The 25079-nt window shown below is 41.0% G+C and overlaps 1 protein-coding gene across 3 annotated transcripts; it reads right to left on the bottom strand.

Annotated features, from left to right (window-relative positions):
• Nucleotides 1-691: 691 nt before the first annotated feature.
• Nucleotides 692-25079, bottom strand: RCAN3 (RCAN family member 3). Of its 3 annotated transcripts, XM_083751933.1 has the most exons (6): nucleotides 24745-25079; nucleotides 22006-22171; nucleotides 17840-18091; nucleotides 8209-8382; nucleotides 5762-5933; nucleotides 692-4849 (listed from the first exon to the last, which is right to left on the bottom strand). In XM_083751933.1, the coding sequence occupies exons 3-6, from the start codon at nucleotides 18032-18034 to the stop codon at nucleotides 4641-4643; spliced, it is 750 nt and encodes a 249-aa protein (XP_083608059.1). In that variant the 5' UTR covers nucleotides 18035-18091; nucleotides 22006-22171; nucleotides 24745-25079; the 3' UTR covers nucleotides 692-4640. The 3 variants fall into 3 exon arrangements, with proteins under 3 accessions (XP_083608059.1, XP_083608057.1, XP_083608058.1); XM_083751931.1 differs by lacking the exon at nucleotides 22006-22171; XM_083751932.1 differs by lacking the exon at nucleotides 22006-22171 and having other exon boundaries at nucleotides 17840-18087.

Here is a 25079-nt window from a genome sequence, read left to right as displayed (position 1 = left end):
CACCCCACCTTGAAACTTTCGAAACTTAGTTACCTAAACAAACACACCTCCCCTATCACTAGATAAACCTGTCTCCCAGTGAAGGAAAAAATTATGTCAGTGTATGAAATGTGTATACAGCTTCAGGCCTTTGCTAGAGAAATGGTTCAGCACACAAGACCACTAGCTCCAAGGAAGGGTAGAAGGGCACAAAACCTTTGTGGTGAAGGGATGGTGGGGTCCTTTGGGATGAAACACTCTTCCATGATTCATTACTGCAAATTTTATACTGCTTATTGGTAAAACTTGTTTTAATGTTCTGGAAATAGGCTTGTACAGCCAGCGTTTTAACAGGAAGCACATATCCAGTATTATTCCCAGTATGCAAACCATGCTCCTCTTTTCTGGTGGTGGACAGGAAACATAGTATAATGCCTGGCCTACTGCTAGCCCACCTACCTCTGTTCATCTTTGAAGCCCTTCTTATGTTTCCCAGGAAGGCCAGCTCAAGACATTTGAGGCGCAAGAGGGAACATCTCTGCCATGCTAATTAACATGGGGGCAAAATGAACCAAGAAGTTCTCTTGCACAAGCTAATGAAAATGAAAATTGCAGAAAGGCTCGGCCAGACGAAATTCACAATAGACTGTATGTTTCATAGGTCAGCTCTGTCTCCTTCCCTCCTGTTTGACAGAGGAAAAAACAAGGCACATAAATGGCAAAATGTTTTATTTGTCCTTTTTGAAAAACACTGTTGACCATCATCTATAGCAATACCAGGCTGTTAAACACGTCTCGTGATTTGACACTTCATTATGAAAAGCACAGTATTCTCCCAAGTTCTATAGCCCTGGTCCCCAACTATCAGAAAACCACTCTGAGAAAGTACAATGTATGGGCCAAGGCATTTTGCTGCCTGAGGCAAAGGACAGGGTGGAGTTTCCCCCGCCCATCCCATCTGCACAAGACGACTAGGCTGGCAGCTGGATCTTATTTCAACACTAGCAACAGAATAACACCCTCCACACCTGCAGGCAGCAGGCTAGTTCAGGAGGTGCAGCACAAGACATGTGGCACACAGAAGGGAATGGCAAGGGAGGAGTCAAGAGAAACATGGAGGGTGGCTGCCACCACTGCCTCCAATCATCTGCCAACTGAGGGTTCATTCTGCCTAATGATAGGGACAGCCCTGGAAAGCAAAAGGCGTGGCAGGCTAACACCCCAATCCTCACTCTCTAAAGCAGCCTGCCAGCATACCTTGCTGCTTCAAATATTGGTCTCTTTATACTTCTCTCACCTCTGCATTGGCAACGAGGGAATATTTTTCAGGAAAGCAGATTTGGCCCCAAGGGCAGATCTCCTTTCTACTGCCTTAGGAAACAGCTTGCCTAGAAAATCGACAGGTACCAGGCAATTTTGCTAAGTATATATTTATAGGTGATCTCGCTATTGTACATAAACCTATAAATGAACACATCTTGCAGCTTCACTAATGAAGAGATTAGGACTCCTGTAGAGAAGTTGGATATCAGCTACCGGGAATCTAGTTGAGGTATAGAGGGTTTCAAAGACCCACAAACAAAGCTATACCACCTGGATATCATTATGGTTCACATTCAGGAATTGATTTCCTCACCTCCTAAGTTTATCTATCATGCAAAAACAGACTTAATACTCTGTTCTGAGCACACCGCAGAAAACATGGATTATTTATTGGAAAGAACCAAATTCTACTTTTCTTTAGAACAAATGTTATCAAGATTTTTTTTTTTAAATGCTAACAGGACAAAACATATTTTGGGGAACCAACAACTTCTGTAAAAAGTACCTTTGCCTTGGTTCTTAATAAACAGGCAAGAATTAAGAATTATTCTGGTAAAAGAGCAACTGCCTTTATTCTCCACTATATTCAACTTTACATTTGCATCAAGAGTTTTGGGCAGCATTATCCTTTCAAGCCTATGAAGAAAGTATAACTGGCCCAAGGCCAGCCAGTAAATTTTAGCACTGCATGAGCTTTGAATGGGACTTACTGGTCCACCTCCAACACTGTACCCCTAAAACCTGGTTCCAAGCAAAGACAGTCTTCACTCACTAGTAGGACAAAGTCCTGCTTAAGCTTGAAGTGGTACAGATTTCCTTGAATCACTATAAATAAGGGGTCATACATTTGGACTGGTGTTAGCAGCCAGCCATTATTGGTGGCTTCTTCTTTCTCTGTGGCTTCTGACAGATGTAGAGAACTGAAACCAGTATAATTTTTCTGCTGTGTATTCCAAAAAGTCTCAAGCAAAAACGATTCAAACTGCTTCTGAATGTTTCCATAGCCTGGCGCAGAGAGACTTGAACACACGCCCCCCCCCCCCCCACGTATGTCAGATAATGTGGAGTGGGAAGAAAAGCGGTTTCCGACATTGGGCATAAAGAGAGAGGTCCTTCCCCACTGAGATCCAACACAATTCCCAGCAAATTTGCATGTAGTCCACAAAAGCTTGTGCTGTAATACATTTGTTCAGCCTTTAAGGTGCCACAAACCAAATTTGGTTTTAGCAAATTTGGTAGAGTTGATGCTTTTATAGATAAAATAGAATCCAACATATACTTTCCCACCCACCCCTTCCATTCTTTCATTTAGTTCAACCATAAAAAGTACCAGCTATGTAGTGTTACGGAAAATATCTGGCATCTGAAGGTGCTACTTTGCTGAAAATTGCTAAGGTGGGAAACACAGTGTTAAGAAAAGGCATAACAAACAAGGCTAGCCTTATTTGTCAAGTCTAGGCAGCTGGGTGGTCAACACTTTTCCTGCAGCACATTCCTCTCCCTCCCTAAGAAGTAGTAGGGATAGAAGATTCAATGCAAAGAGAGGGAAGGAAGGAAGGAAGGAAGGAAGGAAGGAAGGAAGGAAGGAAGGAAGGAAGGCAGGCTCAGGCAATAAGCAAGCAATTCCAGCAGAAGCTCACCCAAACCTGCTAAATCAATGTTCTCTGCAAGACAAAGTACTAAACGGGGTCTGAAGAGGGCCTGGGTGTCAAGAAGTAGGACAGTTGAAGGGTGGGCGGGCTGTAATAGCCCAGCAAAGAAGACTATGTAGCAGGGTGGATAAAAAAAATAAAAAATAAAATGCTTTTGGAAGAAAAATCTTTCTAAAGTTAGTTTTCTATTTAAGTTACATTATAGTCTAAAGGCTATTCATCAGGAAAGAAGGATTTGTTTTAAGTTTTTAATGTGTGCTAAAACTCAGTCTGTTTTTTTAATTAAAAAAATTGTTTAACCGCATCAGTTAACAAACATGGATATATATGCTATAATGTTATTGTTTTAGTTAAATAAATTGTTTAAATTGTTATTGAGGAAATGATTATTTTTCTCCTTCCAATAAAGTACAGCAGAAAAGTAGTCCAAATATAAACAATAATTTCATAATTATTTGTCTATGTATTTCTAATAGTATAAGCAAATCAGTAATTTTTGATATAACTGTAAGAACTACTCTGAAAATTTATTATTCCAAAAATGAAATTGGTTGTAAATATTAAGATTATACCAGCAAGAATGAGTCTTTCTGTAAAAAAGTGATTTACCGGTAAATCAAGTCTTACTGACTAGTGATTTAAATAGTGATTTAACTTGATTTGATTTAAATCAAATCAAATCCACCCTGCTATGTAGGGGCACAAACCATTATGAGTCTTTAGGAAGGGATGGGGAAAAGAAAAATGGGATATATACTTCCAGACCTGCACAGGGGCACATCTACAATGTCACTGTTGTAGTGGGTGGCTGTGCACTTTTGCATACCACATCCTGGAGAATCCAGTTGGCTGGACAAGACGTGCAACACTCTGATGCTAAGCTTTGTGAAGAGCCATATGGATGTAGGACCCTTCCTGGCTGTATGAATCCTGCTGCTAGAGATAGAAGATAAACACAGAAAATAAATCCTGCACTTGGGACAGCCACAGCTGGAGACAGACACAGGCTAAGAAAAATTAGGAGACACAGGCCAAAGAGGGAGTCAGTCCATAATCTGCAGCTTCCTAGTTTGCATTTCATAGGTGCAACGAGCAGAAAGACAACCTATCACAGTTCCAATGTTGTCTTTTGCCTCACGTCAATTCACAAGAGTACCTTGAAATTCAACACACACAACTATGGCATTTCTAAGGAAAAACAAAAATCACAAAAGCAAACCTGTTTGGAAATTTGGTTCTATCACCCCAAACCAGTTTGAGATTTTTCTACTGATAACAATGTACATTGTACATTACATTTATATTTCATCAATATATTACTTAGAACATCATGTTACTCAGATCATGTTATACATCAGCACACAAAAATATACATGAGACTCACATACAAAACCATGTGGTAACCCATATAGAGATGGCAGCAGCCAAGTTCCTTTCTGCCTTCTGAACACCAAGAAAATGGTAACACACATTCCAAAAATGGCACCTTCCTAGTATTCTAGGACTTGAAACCCAGTGGATTTGCTACATCTTGGGAGTTAACCTTAAAATTAAAGTGCTCTTCAAAACGTTGGCATCTATAGTCTTTCTGATGCGAGACGACTACAAGAGAAGTCTTTTGCCGCTATGCGTCACACAGCAATGCAAACATTTACCACTCACTGCTGTCATCAGAGAGCCTCAAATTCAATAGTGCATCCCACCCCCTACCTCTAGCGTACATTCCAGAGTTTTTGTTTCATTTATTAATGTGGGTGGTGGATCCGGACGCTTCGTCTGCACTATCTTCTGTTTGGGATTTTTAATTTCATCTTCCTCTTCTGTTTCACTTTCACATACATGGACGACGACACTGGGAGTGGATTCTGTTCCTGCATGAAGCTCATATTTCTCCCCTAGAGGGTAGGACAAATTACAGCATTATTGTATCAGCATGGTGGACAGAACACTATAAAATGTGTGTGTGTGTGTGTGTCTATCTATATCTATATATCTATACATCTATACAGTGGTACCTCAGGTTAAATACTTAATTCGTTCCGGAGGTCCGTTCTTAACCTGAAACTGTTCTTAACCTGAAGCACCACTTTAGCTAATGGGGCCTCCTGCTGCCGCTGGAGCACAATTTCTGTTCTCATCCTGAAGCAAAGTTCTTAACCTAAAGCACTATTTCTGGGTTAGTGGAGTCTGTAACCTGAAGCGTATGTAACCTGAGGTACCACTGTGTATCTATATATCTATATCTCCACTCTTAAATTCTAAACAGCGTATCAAAACTACAGGACAATTTGAGTAGAAATGACCTACTCAACATCACTTGCTCCCAGTCGCTTTTTTGCCTCACAAACAAAGCAACTTCCAACTTGTGGTGCCAACAACCAGCACCACTGGGGAGCAGGAAATCAATCTGCTCAAACTGTGCAGAATCAAATTTTAAACAATTTCATTCCAACTTCACATCGTAAGTTTTGTGGTTATGGAATTCTGTTTACATTTTGTACCAAAATTATTCTTTTTACGTATAGTCCTTTATTGAAGTCTATTGCAGACAGAAAAGTTCACAAAAGTTATTAGACGACTGATGTTTATGGTAGCCCCCTCACCCCTCATTCATATTAGTCATTTGTGGTCCCAAAACAAAGCAAAGCTTTTTTTTTTAAAAAAAGGTTTCCTTTCATAGTCATCTCGGGACCATTTTTACATGTCACAGGTTACCAGGCAAGTGGCAATTTACAAGCCTGCTGCTATCATTATTTTTTTTCTAATATAGAAATGGAGAAAGCAAGGCAGAAAAAAAGCATTCCTACCAGGGCCCAATTTTGAAACAGCACAGAGCAAGTCATAGTTTATCATGGGAGTGGCATCTTCACTTGGCTTCCATCCTACTGGTGGGGATGCAGGTGGCGATATCAGGAACTGTTTGACAGGCTGTGGTGGCAAGAGGTAAGATTTGTCTCCCACTTCATTGGGCACCTGAACCTGAGAAAACAAATGCAGTCAAAACAGTAAGAGGAGGACATTATTCTCTTGGAAGATAGTTCTTAACTGTTTTTCTAGCCTAGCCACACAATTAAAAAACCTCTTTCACTGACTGGAGAAGGAATCCAGATACTAAATGCAGAGTTTCCTTCCCTGTAGCTATTTTAGTTAAACATTGACCATGTCATCAGTATAGAATACATTGACTAAGCTCTTATCAAATGCCTACACTACAAATGCACTATAGAATGGTTTTCAGTTCTTAGCTCATCCATTCTTCCAGTTGGGGAGGCCACTACCATGCACTTTTACAACCAGGGATCTGCTCAGAGCTATCCACTGAATCACTGGCTAAGCAAGGAATAGATCCCCAGCCTCATGACTAATGAAATGACTACATCCAGGGTCCTGCATGTGCTGCAATTGTGCGTAGGGACAAATATCATATGCGACTGCAGTATTTTCTTCTTTACAATAATGTTTCTAGCGCTTATGGCTGTGAAGTGTATGACTGATTTCTGATGAAATAAAAAAGCCAGGGATGGCCAAACAAGAAGCCCAGTGGTGGTGGGAGGGAAGGGGAATAGTCATGCCCTGTTTGGATTCTTACTCCTCTTCTTCACTACTGAAGCTAGAATAAAATGAACACAAATAGTAGACAAAAAATGAATAATTGTATGAGGTAAGAGAAATGCAGGTCACAGGAGCAATACTTTCTAAGGGTAGAGTTTTACATTTTTTAAAAAAAGCATTGAGTGCATAGAGCCCTGACCCTCTATAGTGAAGTACAGCAGCTCATAAAACATCTGCAAGGAACATACTGGCTTGTGTACATTCCTTTCTGAAAGGAAAACGTAGCCTTATGGCCACCAACTGTTCTGGCTGGGGTTACACTAAATAATATATAATGTTTGAGAATTCTTGGAGACTGGAGGCAGGCAAATGTCTCCTTAAAAGATGATGTGATTATTAAGACCCAGCATAGGTTTTTCAAAAACAAGTCATGCCAGATGAATATCATTTCCTTTTCTGATAGTTACAAGCTTAGTGGGTCAGGGGAATGCTGTGGGTGTAGTGTATCTTGATTTCACTAAGGCTTTTGACAAAGTCCCCCATGATATTCTTGCGAGAAAGCTGTTAAAATATGGGCTGGATGAGGTAACTAATGGTTCCTCTTCATCCAGAAAAAGGTGACAAGTGGGGTGCCACAGGGTTCGGGCCTGGGTCCATTGTTGTTCAATACCTTTATGAATAACTTGGGTGTAGGGATAGGGGGGATGCTCATCAAATTTGAAGATGACACAACTTGGAGGGGTAGCTAATGCCACAGAAGACAGCATCGGGATTCAAGATGGCCTTAACAGATTGGAGAACTGGGCCCAAACTAACAAAATGAATTGCAGTAGGGACAAATGTAAGGTTCCACACTTAGGCAGGAAGAACCGGCTACACAAATATTAAATGGGGGGACCCCTGGTTCAGTGGCGTAGTGTGGGGGTGCAGGGGGGGCCGGCCACACCGGGCACAACATTTGGGGGGGGGCGCGCTCGCACTCGCAGCTCTCTGCCCCTACCTGGCTCCACAGGTTAGGGGGTGCAAATTACTTGCCCCGGGTGCTGACAACCCACGCTACGCCACTGCCCTGGTTTGTCAGTAGTTCATGTGAAAAGGATTCAACATGAGTCAACAGTGTGGTGCAGCAGCAAAAAAGCTAAAGAGGAGATATGAAAGCCATTTTCAAATTTCTAAAGTACTGGTAACATGAAAGATGGAGAAAGCTTGTTTTCTCCTGCTCGGGAGGGTAGGACCTAAACCAAAGGATTCAAGTTACAAGAAAGGAGATTCTGACTAAACATCTGACTAAACTTTCTGATGGTATGAGTTGTTTGACAATGGAATGGACTCCTTTGGAATGTGGTGGACTCTGCTTCACTGGAGATTTCTAAGCAGAGGTTGGATGGTCATCTTGATGGTCATCTATAATGTCTCTTGCTTGTCTGGATGTAGAAATGAGGCTATTCTACAAAAGGAAAAAATTGCATTTGTTGCCTGCTCACTTTTGTCTCTGGTTTAGAACAGAACAGGTCAAAAAGACAGGCAGTGTTTGCCATTAGGTGTTTAAATTGCTACTGGAAAAATACATGGAAGGCTTAATAAATTATCCACAAGGGCTAAGATAGACAAGGTGCTTCACACCTGGATAATATGGAAGAGAGATGTCACCTTGGATAGGATGACAGGATACAAATCTCGACAAACAAGCATGCATGCATACCTGGGCAAAATACAGCTTAAGTTTTTTCCCATTGAAGTCGGTCTCATGAAGTTCTATTCGTGCTCTTGCTGCTGCTTCTGGATTGCTAAAATTTATCCTTACTCTTCTAAAGCTTTTAAATAGCTGGAATGTAACATGATCATCGTAGATTGAGAAGAGAGCTTCAAACCGTTCCTAGGGATTGAAACAGAGCATTTTTGCTGTTAAGGTAAAGGTAAAGGTAAAGGTACCCCTGCCCGTAGGGGCCAGTCTTGCCAGACTCTGGGGTTGTGCGCCCATCTCACTCAAGAGGCCAGGGGCCAGCGCTGTCCGGAGACACTTCCGGGTCACGTGGCCAGCGTGACATCGCTGCTCTGGTGAGCAGTTCCTCAAAGTTTACTGTTTGCTGTTAAGTTTGCTGTTAAGTTTGTTTGTCAAAGTTTGCTGTTAAGGTTCCTCAAAGTTTACTACTGCAGGTTAGCACTACAAAGTCAAGTTGGTAATGTTCTTTAGTAGAGTTCTACCTACACCTGTACTGAGCATCAGTAGAAAAACAAAACCAACTGCCTCATATTTATGTAAATAGGAGTTGTATTCAACATTGTATTGTATATATTGTATATAATGTAATGCTTGCAGGGCCATCTAGTGGCTAATCTCAATGTCTTTTACATACTAGGATATGGAAAGGTGCAAAGTGTTTTACAGTTAACTAGCTTTTTCATACTTCAAAACAAAGTGGGGGGGGGATTCCACCTTCAGGGTTTTCCTTTTATGGATTTTATATTCACAATGAACTTTTCATCTGTGACTATTTGATAATCTCATTTGCATGCACGGGGAAGCTATGAAATAAAGCACTGAAGCCAAGAGATAGTGATTTATGGTAATCAAATCTTTTCTCAGCCAGGGATTTGAATTCTGGTTTGACAGAAACTTAATCTTGTGAAGTGCCCCTGAGGAAGGCTGTCATCAACTGAAATATATTGATCATCTTATTGTTTCACAGGGACCATTACTACTGATAAAGTTTTATCTTTTAGTGATATTTTGAGGCTTTGCCTCTTCTTTTGCCTCCTGTTGTTGTTTTTGTCTTGTCTATCCCCCCTTCCTTTAACAGGGATTAGACTAGTGGATCTCAAACTTTCTTCTCTGGGCCACACTTTCAGAATAAAAATTTGTTCGCGCCACACCATTCCTTTTATTGGTAAGAAATATATTGGAAAACAAAAAGAAACAACTCCTAGCAGTGCTTGATTTATAACATAGAACCCAACTACTTTATAATATGATCATGGGACATCAAGAAAGTATAAAACAATGCAGATACATAAGAACATGAATCATTCCCAAGTATAATTATAAACAAGCCTCTTAAATATGTACCTTAAGGATGTATACAAACTCAATGAGGTGTGTGATCTTACTTTTGCTGGGTAATCATATTTATATTAGGTCTAATTTGAGACACACTATCATCTCCTCATCAGCACAAATAAGCCTTTCTCTCTTCTGATCTTTCATGTTTGTCGGAGTTGAAAATCCCTGTTCACAACAATATGTCATGCAGAATTGTAGAAGAATAGCCAATGCTCTTGAAGAAAGACATGGATACTGTTTCTGGCTGTACACTCCCAAAAAAATCTTATGATATGATACGATACCACAGTGGAATATTTAAATCCCACCACACTTGCCATCCTCTCCACACCATTTGAGAACCCCTGCCACAACGATCAGGAGGAACCCCTGCTACCAAAAGTCTGGCCGCCATCCCATCACATGACAGGGAAACTGAGGAGGCGGGACTTTCCAAGGACACCAGAGTGCAGCAATTCATTGCTGCTGCTGGTCAATGGAGTGGGGGGGACAATCCTGGATGTTGGGACTCCCATTGCCACTAGCGTCACTCCTCTGGTACTTAGAAATGGCCGCCAAAAAAGGCCTTGAGGATCGCATGTGGCCTGCATGTTGGACCACCCCTGCTGTAGATGAAAAGGCTAAAATAAGTTTTTTTAAATGGGTGGAGAATTTAAGTACTAAGGCCTTTCTCGATAATAACTTTTTAGTAAATAATGTGATTGAAAGCTAATAATATGTGTTGCGTCCACGCTACTTACATGGGAAGGCAACTGATAGTTTTTTAAATGCTGTAGAAGAACTAGTATTTTTAAAATCAAGCTTATTCATAGGACTCAGTAAGCCACCATCCCTCTGAATGAGTTCAATCTCATTGATGACCTTGTATTTCTGAACAAAAAAAAAAATTCCTTCCAGTAGCAACTTAAAGACCAACTAAGTCAGTTCTTGGTATGAGCTTTCGTGTGCATGCACACTTCTTCAGATACACACACGAAATGCATGCACACGAAAGCTCATACCAAGAACTGACTTAGTTGGTCTTTAAGGTGCTACTGGAAGGAATTTTTTTTTTTTGTTTTGACTATGGCAGACCAACACGGCTACCTATCTGTAACTTGTATTTCTGCTGACTGATGACTCACCAGGCAGTCACAATAATTTCATCTGACTCATATTTTACTAGAAGTTTAGAACTACATGAGGCAGCTAGAAAAGCTGCAGGGATCTAGCATTAACAATTCATACATCCGATAGTGTCAACAGATGTAGATATTTACAAAACATTGCTAACAGGCAGGCAATTTGTACATGTATTCCTATCATTATTAATTCAACTTCTTGCCCACACTCCACTACAAGCTACAGCAATTTAAAAATACACTACTAAAATCAGTTTAAAAGAAATAGAATAGGATGGGTCCTAAAAACATTTGTCAGATGCCAAAGGCCAGGGTAGATATGTGCAAGTTCAGCACATGAGGGAAATTGCATAAGGTACCAGATGCACCTCTGTGGTGAGGGAATTCCACAACTTAGCAGCTGCCACAGAAAATGCAGTCTCCTGGGCTGCCAGTCCCCAAATTGTGAGGACAGTGAAACAAGAAAGCCCCCTTTACATGTAGATGTTTTAATATGGTTAATGATGTAACAGAACGGTCCTACCACTTACTGGCATCATACACACAGGTCATACGTTATGCTAGTGATACGTGAATACCCTCCTGGCCCTGTGGGACACCCATGATCAGAAAAATGTGGGGGGGGGGTAAAGAGTTAATCCAGGGGTGGGAAACCGGTGGCCCTCCATAAATTACTGGACTACACCTCCCATTATCGCTGAGCTTTGGTCATGCTGGCTGATGTGAGTTGGAGTCCAACATGTGGAGGGCCACAGGTTACCATTCTTGGGTTAAAAAACTTCCCTGCCTGCATTTCTCTTAAAATTGAATGTCAGGCTAATGAATCAGAGAAGGCAACAGAGTTGAAGCTGTGCATTTCCACTCCATCATCTGTGGCTGCTTATTTTGGAAAGACAGAATTGCTGGTGGATCCAGATGTATGAAATGTAGAGACCAGGCATCAGACACGCATTGAGCAAGTATAAGACCTTGCACCAGACAGGCATGATACACATTCACTAGGAGATGAAATATTCTTTTATCAGGGATTCGGTAATATTGCTCCATAGAAGAAGCCAGCATTAGATAGGAAACACAAATAGCATATAATCACACCATTAGTCCATCTTGCTCAACACTAACTGCACCAGGGTTTTCAGCTTGAGGGCCACATGCTGGCTGGGGGGAGAGAGACAAAAGTTGGGCAGAGCAACACTTGATTCACATTTTTAAAGCAGGCTACATTCCAGACACAGGGAAGTCTGAGGTTTCTATCTGCTGCTCCTCCATCTCTCCATCCAAACAAGCATAAGTAATTATCACAGTTCAATAACACCAGGCAAAAAACAAAACAAAACTTGAGAAGGATTTGGAGCAGGGTCAGTGAGGGACATGGGCTGGAGAGGGTCACAGGCCTGATGTTCCCAATGCCCAGTCTACACTAACAGGCTGCAGCACTTCAAAATTTTAGTGAGAAGACAGGTTGTACAGTGGTACCTCGGGTTAAGAACTTAAATTCGTTCCAGAGGTCCGTTCTTAACCTGAAACTGTTCTTAACCTGAAGCACCACTTTAGCTAATGGGGCCTCCTGCTGCCGCCACGCCGTTGGATCACGATTTCTGTTCTCATCCTGAAGCAAAGTTCTTAACCTGAGGTACTATTTTTGGGTTAGCAGAGTCTGTAACCTGAAGCATCTGTAACCCGAGGTACCACTGTAGTGGCAAGACATAAAAAAGTCAAGAATTCTGCTTAAAACAGAGCAGCATGCAATAGCTGTATTGTTGTTGTTGTTTAGTCGTTTAGTCATGTCCGACTCTTTGTGACCCCATGGACCAGAGCACACCAGGCACTCCTGTCTTCCACTGCCTCCCGCATTTTGGTCAAACTCATGCTGGTAGCTTCGAGAACACTATCCAACCATCTCGTCCTCTGTCGTCTCTTCTCCTTGTGCTCTCAATCTTTCCCAACATCAGGGTCTTTTCCAGGGAGTCTTCTCTTCTCATGAGGTGGCCAAAGTATTGGAGCCTCAGCTTCAGGATCTGTCTTTCCAGTGAGCACTCAGTAGTAGTATACAAAACTCTTTAAGCCAAAATGGTTACACTATGGCTCTCCAGCTGTTGTTGGACCAATTCTTATCAGCCCCAGCCAATAGTCAGGGACCGGTTTTATGTCCAGCAACATCTGGAGGCTCACAGGTTAGCCACCCCTGCTTTAAGCCAATAAAACTGACCTCTGCAAGGATGTTTAATTTTATAATAAATTTAATTCAAGAAACTGTTAGAAGAACCAGCTAAACAAGGTAATAAAAACCTCATCAGAATGCAAAAAAATCCCATCCAGCAACATACTATCTTCAATATACCACACTAGAAATAAGCACCTTTTAAAAAGATACTGAACTATTTTACTTCCACTGGGTTCAAACTTTGAAAAAGAAAGGTCTACTAAGAAAACAACTCACCCCCTCATGAGAGCAGGCATCTTTTAGTTAGTTGCATTTACCATCACCCACACAAGCAGCAATAGGAGTGTTATTACATCAGCTATTACATAATTCTCTCTTCTATCCAAGAGCTGTTAAGTAAGCTGCTTTTAAAATTATATGCATATCTAATATGACAACATGTTGCCAACTCCTTTTCCTGGGGATGGAAAGATGCTTTAGTTTTCCCCTGGTGTATTTTGGGCCCCAGGAATCTAAACACACACCTATTGAATATGCCCTTGCTGGAACCACTGAGGCAAAGAAATTCTCATTTATGGATGCCTAGGGCTACTTGCTGCCAAAAATAAATATCTTATTTCACTATTTAACCCCCTTTAAGCCATAGAACTCTGGCACAAAAGGGCCCCCCAAGGTCAGAGTTTGGGGGCTGTGAATTGTAAATTGAGAGAAGTGCTTGCAATAAAATAAAAGTATGCAGTGTAACACACAGCACTACATCATCTCCGGTCACATTTGCCCAAGATGACCTTGTGCAAAGGAGGCACAATTTTGTTAAGTCACCATGTTTTTCAGAACGTTGGGAAATGAACATGCAGAGGCAGCCAAATGAATAGATCAGGCTTATGGGATAACATATCAGGCAGTTACTGAGATGAGATAATAAGGATTATAGGAAACAAGACCAAAATAATCATACCGGGTTATTTTTGCAGTGAAGCATTCCCGGGATGGGTCCCTGCCTCCTTTGCTTTATGCAGTGAGCCAGAAACAACAACTGCACAGAGCTTGGCTACATAGCAGATGAGCTCTATGCAGAATGCAAGGCAGGAAGAGATAAGTATTTCCATGATGGGGTCAGACCTGTAAGTATCCATGATTTTCTAGTAAACTAGAAATCTCAGATAATGACCAGCTTTGAAAAAATGATAAAATGCAACAGTTGGATTGACAAGACCTATCTACCCACAGGTTGGAACTTCTGTAACCTGCTTAAATATATATTTCCCTCAAATTTAAAAATCAAAGGATGTTCAAAATAAGCGGGCCAAACATAAGAAAAAATAGTTTCAGAAGGTGGTGTAGGTTTAGCTACACAACACATCCAATAGTTGCACAGCACATTTTCAGCAATAAATAAATATTTTCAATAAATATTTTCAGCTTTTTATTCTGCTCCGTGTGGATTACAACACTGTATATGCAACAAAGAAAAGTAGACAAGTGTTAATCTCTGCGCATGACCTACTCTCAAGTCCTCTTTCCTTGTGTGCATTTTTTCTTGTTTTTTAGTTTGACGACAGGACCAGTTTCTCTTTTTCTCCTTCTTCAAACAGTAGCTAATAACATGGTTGGGGCGTGGCACTCTCCTGATCTCCTGGCAGCTGAGTTGCCACTGCTTTCTGGGAAGGTGAATGGCAAGGCAGAAGGAAAGAGGTCATGGTTCAAATGTACTGGCAGGAACACTGGTGCATTTGCCCCACACCAACCTCCCCGCTGCACTGCAGGAGGCAGAAATGACTCAGCTATCAGGCGAGGCAACTCCCACCACCCCACCATGCTGCCTGCTACTGAAAAACACCCAGGTACTCCCACCCAGGCTTGCTCCCATGGCCCTATGGTTTGAGAGTCCTCTCCCTTTTTATAAACTGCTGTTTCTTTTCCAACCAAGCAATTTTATGAAATTAATAAACACTAATCCTAAAGCATCCGTCCCTGAAATTATAAGCATTCAAACCCCACCCCACTGCAGTTTCGAATGTCACCTTTCTCATGCTTATCTCTCACTCTAGAGAGCTCTTCTTCATTTAGATAGGATGCATAGTATATCTTCCCTACTGGATTCCTTTTCTAATCTTTTAATGCCTCCAAGAGCCTCAAACAGAGCAAAAATACCTCCTATGCTAGACTACACTATTTCTTCTCCTCCTCAACAGATTATATTTCCTTTCTAACATGGGGGGTGTGGGTGTGTGTCAGCACTCTCCAAAACTACTCCTTTTGTATTTTTTAATACTACCATATTTAATCTGGTATCTGAAACTCTCAGGTTTAAATTTCTCATAGTGTAATCTTATGCATGTCCACCCATAAGTATGTCCCAGGTAAGTGTGAATAATAAAAGAAGACTGCAATATAAGACTGTGCATAAGACTGAATGGTGTTATGGAAACATCTCCATAAACAGTTGTGAATATTAGTAGCTAACATTATTTCAGCAAAACTGAATGCTGATCAGATGTTAAAACTAACACCTGATATATCAGAAATTAAGAAAAACTGGTGTTTATTCAACATTCAAGGTCATGTTAGCTCCTCTGTCAACTGCAAAAACGAAATCTGAAACACAAGACTGGAAACTGTAATTCAGAACAATATAATTCAGCCTGATTTGTATCTGAACCATATTATGAACAGTTTTAGTCAGTGAAATTGTAGACTTGCCATTCTTTTTTGGGGCATCACAAATATCAGCCAGCTGCAGAAGCTACATTTCAGTTCCAAGAAACTATGGTTTTCCGGAGCAGGAACAAACAACAAACTCCCTTTCCCCTTCCTGTGTGCCCAGCTGCAGATACTTCCTGATTTATTAATCAGTTTCCCTAGTTAAATTGTGATGTCCCAACAGAGAAACTGTGGTTTAAACACTCCTTACAAAAATGAGGACAGAAGGAAAATATATGTTCATTACTTTTGCAAAAAAGGATGGTTTGTTGGAATGGAAATAGTATGTCTGAACCCAACCAACACCCACCAGCTGATGGAATTCTGGTCAAACTAATTTACAGCCCGTGGGGAGAAAGAGGTAGGGAATAGGAAGCAGGCTGCCTGGGCTTTTCAAACTTTGATTCCAGAGTCTAGATGTTCACAAATACTTACCCAACAACTGTTACACTCAATTTTATTGTATGTTTGCAATTTAAAGATATTCTGTTTGAAATAGATAAAAGATTAATCCAACTCTAGGGAACAGTATTAAGGCTATTTAAATTGTGATGAAACACATTTTAAACAGACTAGAAAAAGGAAGACACTAAAAGGCAAGTCTTTATTCCCTTTTAAAAAATCCACATGAGAGATCTGTAGCACACAAAGCTTATCTAAAATCCAGTATTTCACACAACACTTGATACCAGCAGAAAAAACCCATGTTTTGTCAGCAACACATATTATAAAAATGTAAATCTATATTAATCCAGGAGCACATTCAGCTTTGCACAGAGCTGTCATGGAAACATGACTGCTTACGCATGATCTACCTTACTCTAGGACTGCCATGACAATGAAAAGTAATAATAGTGTTTTACTCCCTCTACATGAATAAATATCTGTTTGTTTTAAATAAAGATGACAGAGAGGGAGAAGAATTTAAAAAGCAGTTCAATATTTAAATGATTTTGAGAACTTCAGGATCAGATCTCAGTAACAGCATTCACACTCCTGGAAGAGGTCTATTTGCTTATACAAAACCTGTTTCTTCAAAGCAAAATTCCGCCAAAATTATAGAACTTAAAGTGACCCAGAGAGAGCCATTCTAAAATGCTATAGAAGCTAATCTAAGTTCCAAGGCGTATTCTAAAGCCTGGTGTGTGACTAATTCAGCAGCTTTGATATTTTCATTATCTGCTTTGGTTTTCTTCAGAAAGAAATGTGCAGCCTTGCTATAGGCAAACAAGGTACTTCGTGCAGGTGAGTGAGCTGGCTAAGGGTGTGTGTGTGGAGAGCTCCAGCCTCCCTTTGTGCCCAGCACGGTAATGAAATAGGCTCTGCCAGCCCTCAGCAAGCTATTAAAATTCTGTGGGGATATTTATGAGGCTTGAAATGTTGGATACCTCTAAAATTGTTTGCAGAACAAACTGGCCTTCCCATGTTTAAGGTTGCAATCCTATGAATGTTTACACTGGCCCAAATCTCAACAACTGCAGCAAGGATTGCAATGCATAAACCATACAACTGCTGCTCTTTACTGTAAGCAATGCCAACTCTGTTTCTTGATTTACATAGCAATCACAATCTTTGCTTTCTAAACAAGTAGTTAATGCAAAAGTATGGGCAAGTTAGATGAAAATTTTGAGGTAATCTAAAAAGCACAAGGAGCTTCTGCAAGAGTGGGTTTGTTTACAAGTATCCATACCTGGTACATGTTGTCCTCTCCATTGAAATGAAGAGGGAAATTCTAATGTGCATTCATACAAGATGCGCTTAATATAAGGAGCTTCTCTGTTTAACCTGGGAAATGTTTATCATATCTTAGGGAGGAGCAAAGGGACTGTATGTGTGCCCATAAAACAAGATATGACAGGCCAAACCACTCTTATGCACATGGCTGATTTAATAAGTAGTACTCAAAACACCATGCATTTGAGGATCTACTTCTTATTTTTTTCCATATTATTTTTTGGGTGGTAGTGTTACTGTTGCAACTCAATAGTGGGTGCCAATGCAGACCCACAAGTTGAACATCCAAGCTGTAGATGATTCTTCCAGACCACTGTCTGGAACTAAAGAAAAGCTCAGTACGATACCGAACATTTCCCATTCACTTCCCTTTCTGCATAATCTATTCTTATCTGGCCCCTCATAAAAAACAAAGCAATATCATATGTGCATTTGGGTCATGCGAACTTAAAGTTGCCTGTATCAGATAAATTACCAGTGTAAGATATAAAGGCACACTTTTTTTAACAGGCATTTTAATAGATCAACACTAGTTTGGTCCATGTCTTACCTTTTGCTCTTGAACTTCAAACACTGCTTCATGAACACTACAGGCGAAGAGTGAGGTAGGCAGGTCACTTAAATCCATCATCTCTTCCAAGTCTTCTTCATTTTCTCCAAAAATCATTTCTTCCTCTTCTTCTAGGTCACTGCTGTAAAGATCTGACTGACTGTCACTCCACGCCTTCATTGTATCTCTAATCATTGTCCACTCAAAGCAATCTTCCTTAATTTGTATTCCAGACTTGAAGCAGGAGTCTGCCTAAAGAGAAAACAAGAGAATTGTACGGTACTGTTTTACTTGAAGTTTTAATGTTTAGTTATCATGTGCAGGAAAAAGATCAATGGGAAGGTAGTTTTTTTAAAAAAAACCCTGAGACCATTCTTTCAAGTGTGAGAACTTTTCATTTATTTGAGATTTCTGAATTGCAGGGGGTTAGACTAGGATGACCCTTAGGATCCATTTCCAACTCTACAATTGTGTTTCTATCTATTCAGATGACTGATAAAATATAGTTTTGTATGAAGCTTTATCACTATAGTGGCCAAAATAGCACTCACAAGCAGCTGAATGACATTTATTTGTTCTGTGTCTAAAAGGACATCAAGGAGGAGCAATGGCAAGTTTTTCCAGTAAACAAGTTCCACAGAAACAGAGCTACCACTGTGAACACCCTTGGTCCCCTCCAAAGTTTGCAGCCAGAGCTGAGCCTCATAGATCTTGATCACATATACTAGTCCATGAAGAAACCTAGGATGCTAAGCAAGATCACTTAGTAGTATGCTGAGGCTGCAATCTGATTTGGAAATAAGTGCTGCTGAACAAAGAAGTTTTTACTTCTTACAAACAATCAGAGGAGAGAACTGGAGAGACTGGAAGTTGTTTAATTGCTTTGTTAATGAGGCACATGGCATATCTCATTTGGAACAGTGAAATCAGTAAGCCTGCAGGAAAGGCTGGCAGGGCACTGATGTGTAGGGGCAAATATGGTCCTAAAGTCTTGGCTAGCAAGGCGCAGGCCAGGCCAAAATTGCGGACCCCTCTGAACATTACAAACTGTAAAAAACTTTACAGAAGTACTTACTATTGGTGTGTTTAACAATGAAAGTTATTCGAAATGTGTTTGGTACTATCAGCTTAATAAATGGTGTTTGTAGAAGCCGTGCAAATAGCTTTCAATAATTTTCTGCTGGTTTCAATTTCAAAGGAAACAATGTTTAGGAAAATAATTAAATATTTAGAAATATAATGACTTAATCAATATTTCTGCCGGTGTGCATTAACAGTCAACAATGTACATTTTAAAGTATTGCCCAAATTATATCAGCCAGCTGGATATTCTCTAGAATTACAAAATGAAGATATATGCTTCATAAAACATACATATACAAATCAATAATTCAGTGGAGTTTCACACTTAAGCTTGAAAACACTTAAAAAGTAGGGACTTCTCTGCTCCCCAGTCCTTGTCACATTCTCAAGGTGCCTTACCACAATATCTTCAGTACTCCAATAACTGGTCCTGAAGCAAAAAGAACACAGGACACAGCAAAGAAAAGAAAATATATTTCCAACTCCTGTGGCCTTCCCTGGATCACAACAGTAAGTTAGCTACATTGTAGTTGGGGCACGTCTACACGATATATATCAGACTGAAATGAGAACAAGGCACAGCATGCAATTTAATCCCTCACTCAACCCTGTTGCGACACATGGCTTCCAGCAGGGATTGTGAGGGCTTGGTTTGTGCACGGGGGAAAGAACTATATGAAGTAATTCACCCACAGTGCAGGAATACATATATTAGGGAAAAAGAAATAGTAAATCAAATCAAAATGACTATATATCTATGAAATCAGCAGCTTTTGGGCAGCAATATGCCCAAAATGTGCCAAATATCTAAGATAGAGCAGTGTGGGGTAGGAGGAGAAAAGTATCAGAAATATTCAGTTATATACATAAAAGTACAGGGGTACCTTGGTTTAAGAACACTCCTGTTTATGAACAATTTGGTTTATGAACTCCGCAAAACCGGAAGTAGTGTTCCAGTTTGTGAACTTTACCTCGATCTACAGACGGAAACTGAATGGTGGAAGGGCACCAGCGGCGGGAGGGAAAGCGCGTCTTGGTTTAAGAACGGTTTTGGTTTAAGAATGGACTTCAGGAATGGATTAAGTTTGTAAACCGAAGTACCACTTTATATTGTAATGGTTGGAAATGGCCTTAGGTTAAAATATTAGATGGCCATTACTTTAGTCAGTCAATAAAAGTTTCAGGAATGATACAGGACACTACAGTAGCAGTAACATCATTCCGTACACAGGTGACTTCACAAGTCAAGTACCCAACATTTCAGTTTGGAAGATGAGTAGGAAAGCAGAGCAATGAGGAACTTTCTTTAAACCATTATATTTAAACCAATTACTGTATATACCATTTAACTACAGTAGGTTTTTTTTTAAAAAAAAAAACTTGGCGTTCTTTCTGCTTAGAGGCTAACTTTGCACGAACATTTAGCACTCAAGAAGCAGGACTCCGCAGCCAAAATATTTACTGCATATTTTTTTTTTATGTTAAGCACATAATGTTTGGGTGGGGGTGGTCCAACTGAGAAATTTAGTACAGAATTTTAGAAATCCGATTCAGCATTGCATCTTCTTTAAACTGAGAGGGGAGGGGCACTGATGAAGCATGGAAAAACAAACTGAAATAATTTGCTTAAAGGATCAGACTACGATTAAAGAGCAGCATTTTCTGCTTTCTGTAAACACTCTGTCTTTACAAGGAGGATTGCAAAGTGACATTTTTAGTAAAAAGACCTTCAACAGAAAGAAATGCTGATCTACGAAGAAATCTACAATGCAGCAAAATGCATTGCATTATCCGATGAAAAGGAGGTTACAGCTACAGTACAGAACAGAACACTAGCTTCAAGCTTTATGGGCTGCTGAACTGAGATGACATAAGTAACCTTAAATGACCTCTGTTTCAGTTTTTCCATTTACAAACAGATAACAATAGACTGACAATTGCAAGGTTCTTAAAGAGAACCACAACCCATGACTGGGTACAAATTGGCTCATGAACTTTTCGTTCTTATAATGTAACAAAATGACTAATAGATTGAATCAAGAGGTTGGAATTTTATGCATTCAAAGATTGCCTGTAATCTTTTTGCAATGAAGAACTAAAAACTGATGGAACTGCTCTGAGCTGATGACTGGTTGTGAAAACTGTGTGAAACTGCATCAACAGAAAAAGTAATAATATACACATAGGAGTTTTGAAATTAAATGGTCCATTGTACTTTTAAGTTTTAAAAATCAAAACCATGTATGAAATACAAAAGTTTTGCTTAATGACTTGATTTACTATTTTTCAGTAGAGAGATTTTAAAAGTAAAAAGGCACACAGAACCTGTGTGTGTGTATTCAAGCACTGAAAGCAAACATATAGCATTGCTGCGGTATTTAATATCCCTTATTATTTAGCAGCCTACGACTATCATTATAACATGATTTGTGGCCACTTTCATACTCATCCTTTGGTAGAGTGGGTTGAGTTATACTTGCCTGTGTGTGTGCTTTACATTTTATTCTGGTTTTTATACTTAGTTTTAATGATTGTATCAGTTTGCAAGTTGCTTTGGGACACTTCTTGGAAAAACAATAAAAAATAATAACAACAAAGAAAGAGGAGCTTTAAGGAGCTGTTCTTAGGCTTATATGGAGAGATATTCATTCTATTATTTATTTTAAAATTTCACAGAAAAACAATTTAAATCTTTGACTGAGAAAACAGTGCACGTGTCCACATTTAAATTTAAGCTAAAACAGTCTTCTAGAAAAGGCAAAACCTTTTTTACCCAAATAATGCATGAGCAAGTGAGTTTTCATAATCTATGATGTAATGTGGTAAAATTATACTTATTTCCTTCTGTAACAATACAGTGTACCATTTCTCTGAAGAATGTATGTTTTACATAAGGAAATTTGTAAAACTGAATCTGTTGTTCTACAGAAGATGCTGACAGAAAAGAACAGAAAAAGTATTTTTAGGGTAAGAAAATAAATTGTCAAACATTTTTACTGAGCATCTTTTATTTGCATTGCTAGAATTAAAGCAAAAAGAGGATTTTATAAAAAGTAATGGTGGGGATGAAGGCAAACACTTACTAACTGAAGCGGTTTGAAACTTAGGCTGCAATCCTAAACACATAGGAACAATCCCCTCTGAACACAGTAGGGCATATTTCCAAATCACATTGCAGAGAATTCTGCTTTTAATCTACCACCGCTTAAAACTCTGATGTTCATGACTTGGGAAGGCGAAATCTGTAAACTGATGAAGCAGAAAAATATTTCCAAAGTTAATTCCTATGCTACAAAATGAAAGCTTACCCAAACTGCAAAGGACAGATACGTTGGTATATGAATGCAAGTAGCTTGATGTTAAAGATTGTTTTCCAGTTCCACTTTAAGGCAAACATTTACCTTTTGGATCCACATGGAGGACACAGAAAATGAACCCACGGGTTCCTTTAACCTGTGTCCCTGTGCCTATGGCATACTTGGTTGTGCTGACAAACCCATCCACACCATTCAATGAGGAAATTATACATTCTAATTGAAACAAGTCAAGAACTCCACCTCTTCCCTAATGGAAACATTATCCTCTCCACCCCATCCATTACCACCACCACCTCTTCCTCCTCCTCTTTGGATGAGGAGAGTGAATTATCATTCTATCATAAGTAATGGGGAACCTTGGTTTCTCAGTCTATGAACAAGCAGCAGTGAGAATGCCAGAAAGAAATTAGAAATATCTGCTGCCAGTTTAAAACTGTGGTTTGCTTTAACTATCGTTTCAGAACGAGCAACAATCTGGAACCACAATATGATCCTGGCTTGATGTCACTAAACAAGCCACATCTCTGAGGGCTCATCCACACCTACTGTCTGCCCTGTCCTTTATTGGTCTGTGTCTGAGTGTGGTGGTTTGGGTTTTTTTTGGGGGGGGGGGTTGCCCCACCACTTTCCCCAGGAAAACTGCTCTTTAATGCTGAATTGGAACAAACAGCAATTAGGGTTTTCTACGGATTGCAGAGAACATTAAAGATCAGGTTTTTGGAAGGGAGGTGGGGGGGGCAAAAAAAATGTGCTCGGACACAGACTGGAAAAACGTGGACCTGTGCCTAGAAAGTATGGAGTAAAATTAGTGTGGTTGAGCCCTAAGATTGGACATCACAGGGCATCAGAGCGAGTTTAAAACTGGCCACAGATGCTTCTAATCTCCTCTTCTAGCACACAAACAGGAGAGGGGAGTGGGTAAACCCAATACTTGCCATGTCTCATTCATGTGATGGAGAAAACAGTTTCCCATCACACCGGAGGCACACATAGTGCCTTTATGGAACAGAGGAGAAAGTACAAGAAATAAGGGCTAAGCCAACAAGAAACATAGATAAGAGTGACCAGTGGTAAATGAAGTATCAATAAGGCAGGTTTAAATGGTGTAAAAAGCACAATAAAAAAATGAAAAGGAAGGTGGACAACTGGAAGAAAGGAATGACTGGTTTTCAGCTTAGCAGTGGAAAAGGGCAGAAAGAAGCAATAAAGAGCAGCAGTGATGCACATGTAACAGAAAGGGGATAGAAAGGTTGGTGAGAAGAGATGGGGGGACAGGAATAATAGATGTGTGCAAACAGGCAAGGCAACAAGTTGCTTTAGAAGCAGGGAAAATAAGCAGGATAAGAAATGCCTGGCAGAAGTAAGGCCAGAAAACGCACATTAAAAAGGAGCAAGGCCAACGCAGAGGAGAAAAATGAGGAAGAAAAATAATCGGTTCTGGAGCTGGCGAAGGGGAGCATTGGTAACATATTTGTAGGAGGCAGTAAGGGGGAGAGGACAGAGGCAGGTGCTGTTGAGAGGCAACAGGAGGAAATAGGTGAAGGCATCACCCCCTTGCAGACAGCAAAAGGAAAAAAGGGGTGGTGACAATAGATTCCTGAGTTTGGGGGGGTGGCAGAAGGACACAGCTGCCCACATAGGTGGGGGCTGCGGGCAGTCAGGGGCAGGCCAACATCTCCTCTGGAATAGAATAGTAGAGGATTCAAGGGGTTTGATATGAAGGGGGCAGAAAAGGGAGCCAGCAGCAGCACTGGGAAGAGGTACTAAGAATTGACAAAAAGAAGGGCTTAGGACACAATGCCCTTCCGAGGTTGAGCAGGAAGCAGAGAAGGAGGACAGACACAACAGTCTCTTGAGCAGGTGATGGTAATAAGAAGACTCCCTTGCTAAGATGGACCACATCAGATGTCCACCTATTCCAGCTTCCTATTTCCATCAGTGACCAAGAGAGGTGCCTTCGGGAAAACCCACAAGCAGGGCATGAAAGCAGGAGATAGCAGCCTCCTCCTCCCTGTCGTCTGCCCCCACCATGTAGTAGTGAAAGATACACTGCCTCTGTCCGTGGAGGTTCCAACTGCGTGACGGTGCGCGCATTAAATTAAAAAATAAAAGAGGAGGAAGAAGAAACGATGTTGACAACGAACCGCTCACAGGGGTCGATAAGGACCTGTCGAGGTGGGGGGGGGAGGAAGAGGGTCCACAGAAATGGGGCACGGGGTGGGCTAGCTTGCAATAATTGAGGGAGGCATTAATGGACAATAGAGGGTAAGAAAGGAGAGCAGGAGACCGGGGTTAGATGCAGGGGAAGCAGAGAGAGGAGGGCGGCAACGACTCCCCTCAGACCAAGCGTGGCGAGGGCAGCGAAGGACTAGGAAGCCACACCCGGCATGGGGGGCGGGGAGCTTATGACGAGGGGAAAAGGGCAAAAGGACCCAGGGTGTGGTGGGGGGGAGAGGAAAAAGCGAGGGCAGAATGGGCTCCCGGGTTCCCTCCGTCCTCACTCACCGTCTCCTCCGCGTCGGGATCAGAGCCGCGGCCACCGGCGCCTCCCTGCTCCTCTCAGGCGCCCCTCCGCCCCGCCCCGCCAAAGAGGAAGGCGAGCTCAGGGCCAGCCAGGCACGACCAGCCTGCGGATCGGCAGCGCCTCGGAAAGAGCCCAGAGAGCCCCTCCCTCTTCGATGCTGCTGCTGCTCTTCCTCCGACACAGAGCGCGCCGCCGCGCCCGTGCGCCGCTCTCGAGGCTGCGCTTACCAGTTTTCTTCTCGGGCATGCGCGTCTCTCTCTCCCACTTTACTTGAGTGAGTGACCCGGATAGAGGAGAAGTTGAGGGCACGGGAGGG

This window comes from Podarcis gaigeae (genome assembly GCF_964106915.1).
Source record: "Podarcis gaigeae genome assembly, chromosome: 8".
Lineage (NCBI taxonomy): Eukaryota > Metazoa > Chordata > Lepidosauria > Squamata > Lacertidae > Podarcis > Podarcis gaigeae.
The sequence above is the reverse complement of the archived record's forward strand: the minus strand, read 5'-3'. Positions and strand labels throughout refer to the sequence as shown.

What these genes read in the sequence shown, in the direction of transcription:
- RCAN3 (XM_083751933.1), bottom strand. Translation starts at nt 18,034, where the DNA reads ATGATTAGAGATACAATGAAGGCGTGGAGTGACAGTCAGTCAGATCTT. An exon ending in TTAAGCTGTATTTTGCCCAG is followed by an intron (nt 5,934 to 8,208) that starts GTATGCATGCAT and finishes TTGTTTTCTCAG; the next exon opens with GTTCAGGTGCCCAATGAAGT. An exon ending in TGTTTCAAAATTGGGCCCTG is followed by an intron (nt 4,850 to 5,761) that starts GTAGGAATGCTT and finishes CCTACCCTCTAG; the next exon opens with GGGAGAAATATGAGCTTCAT.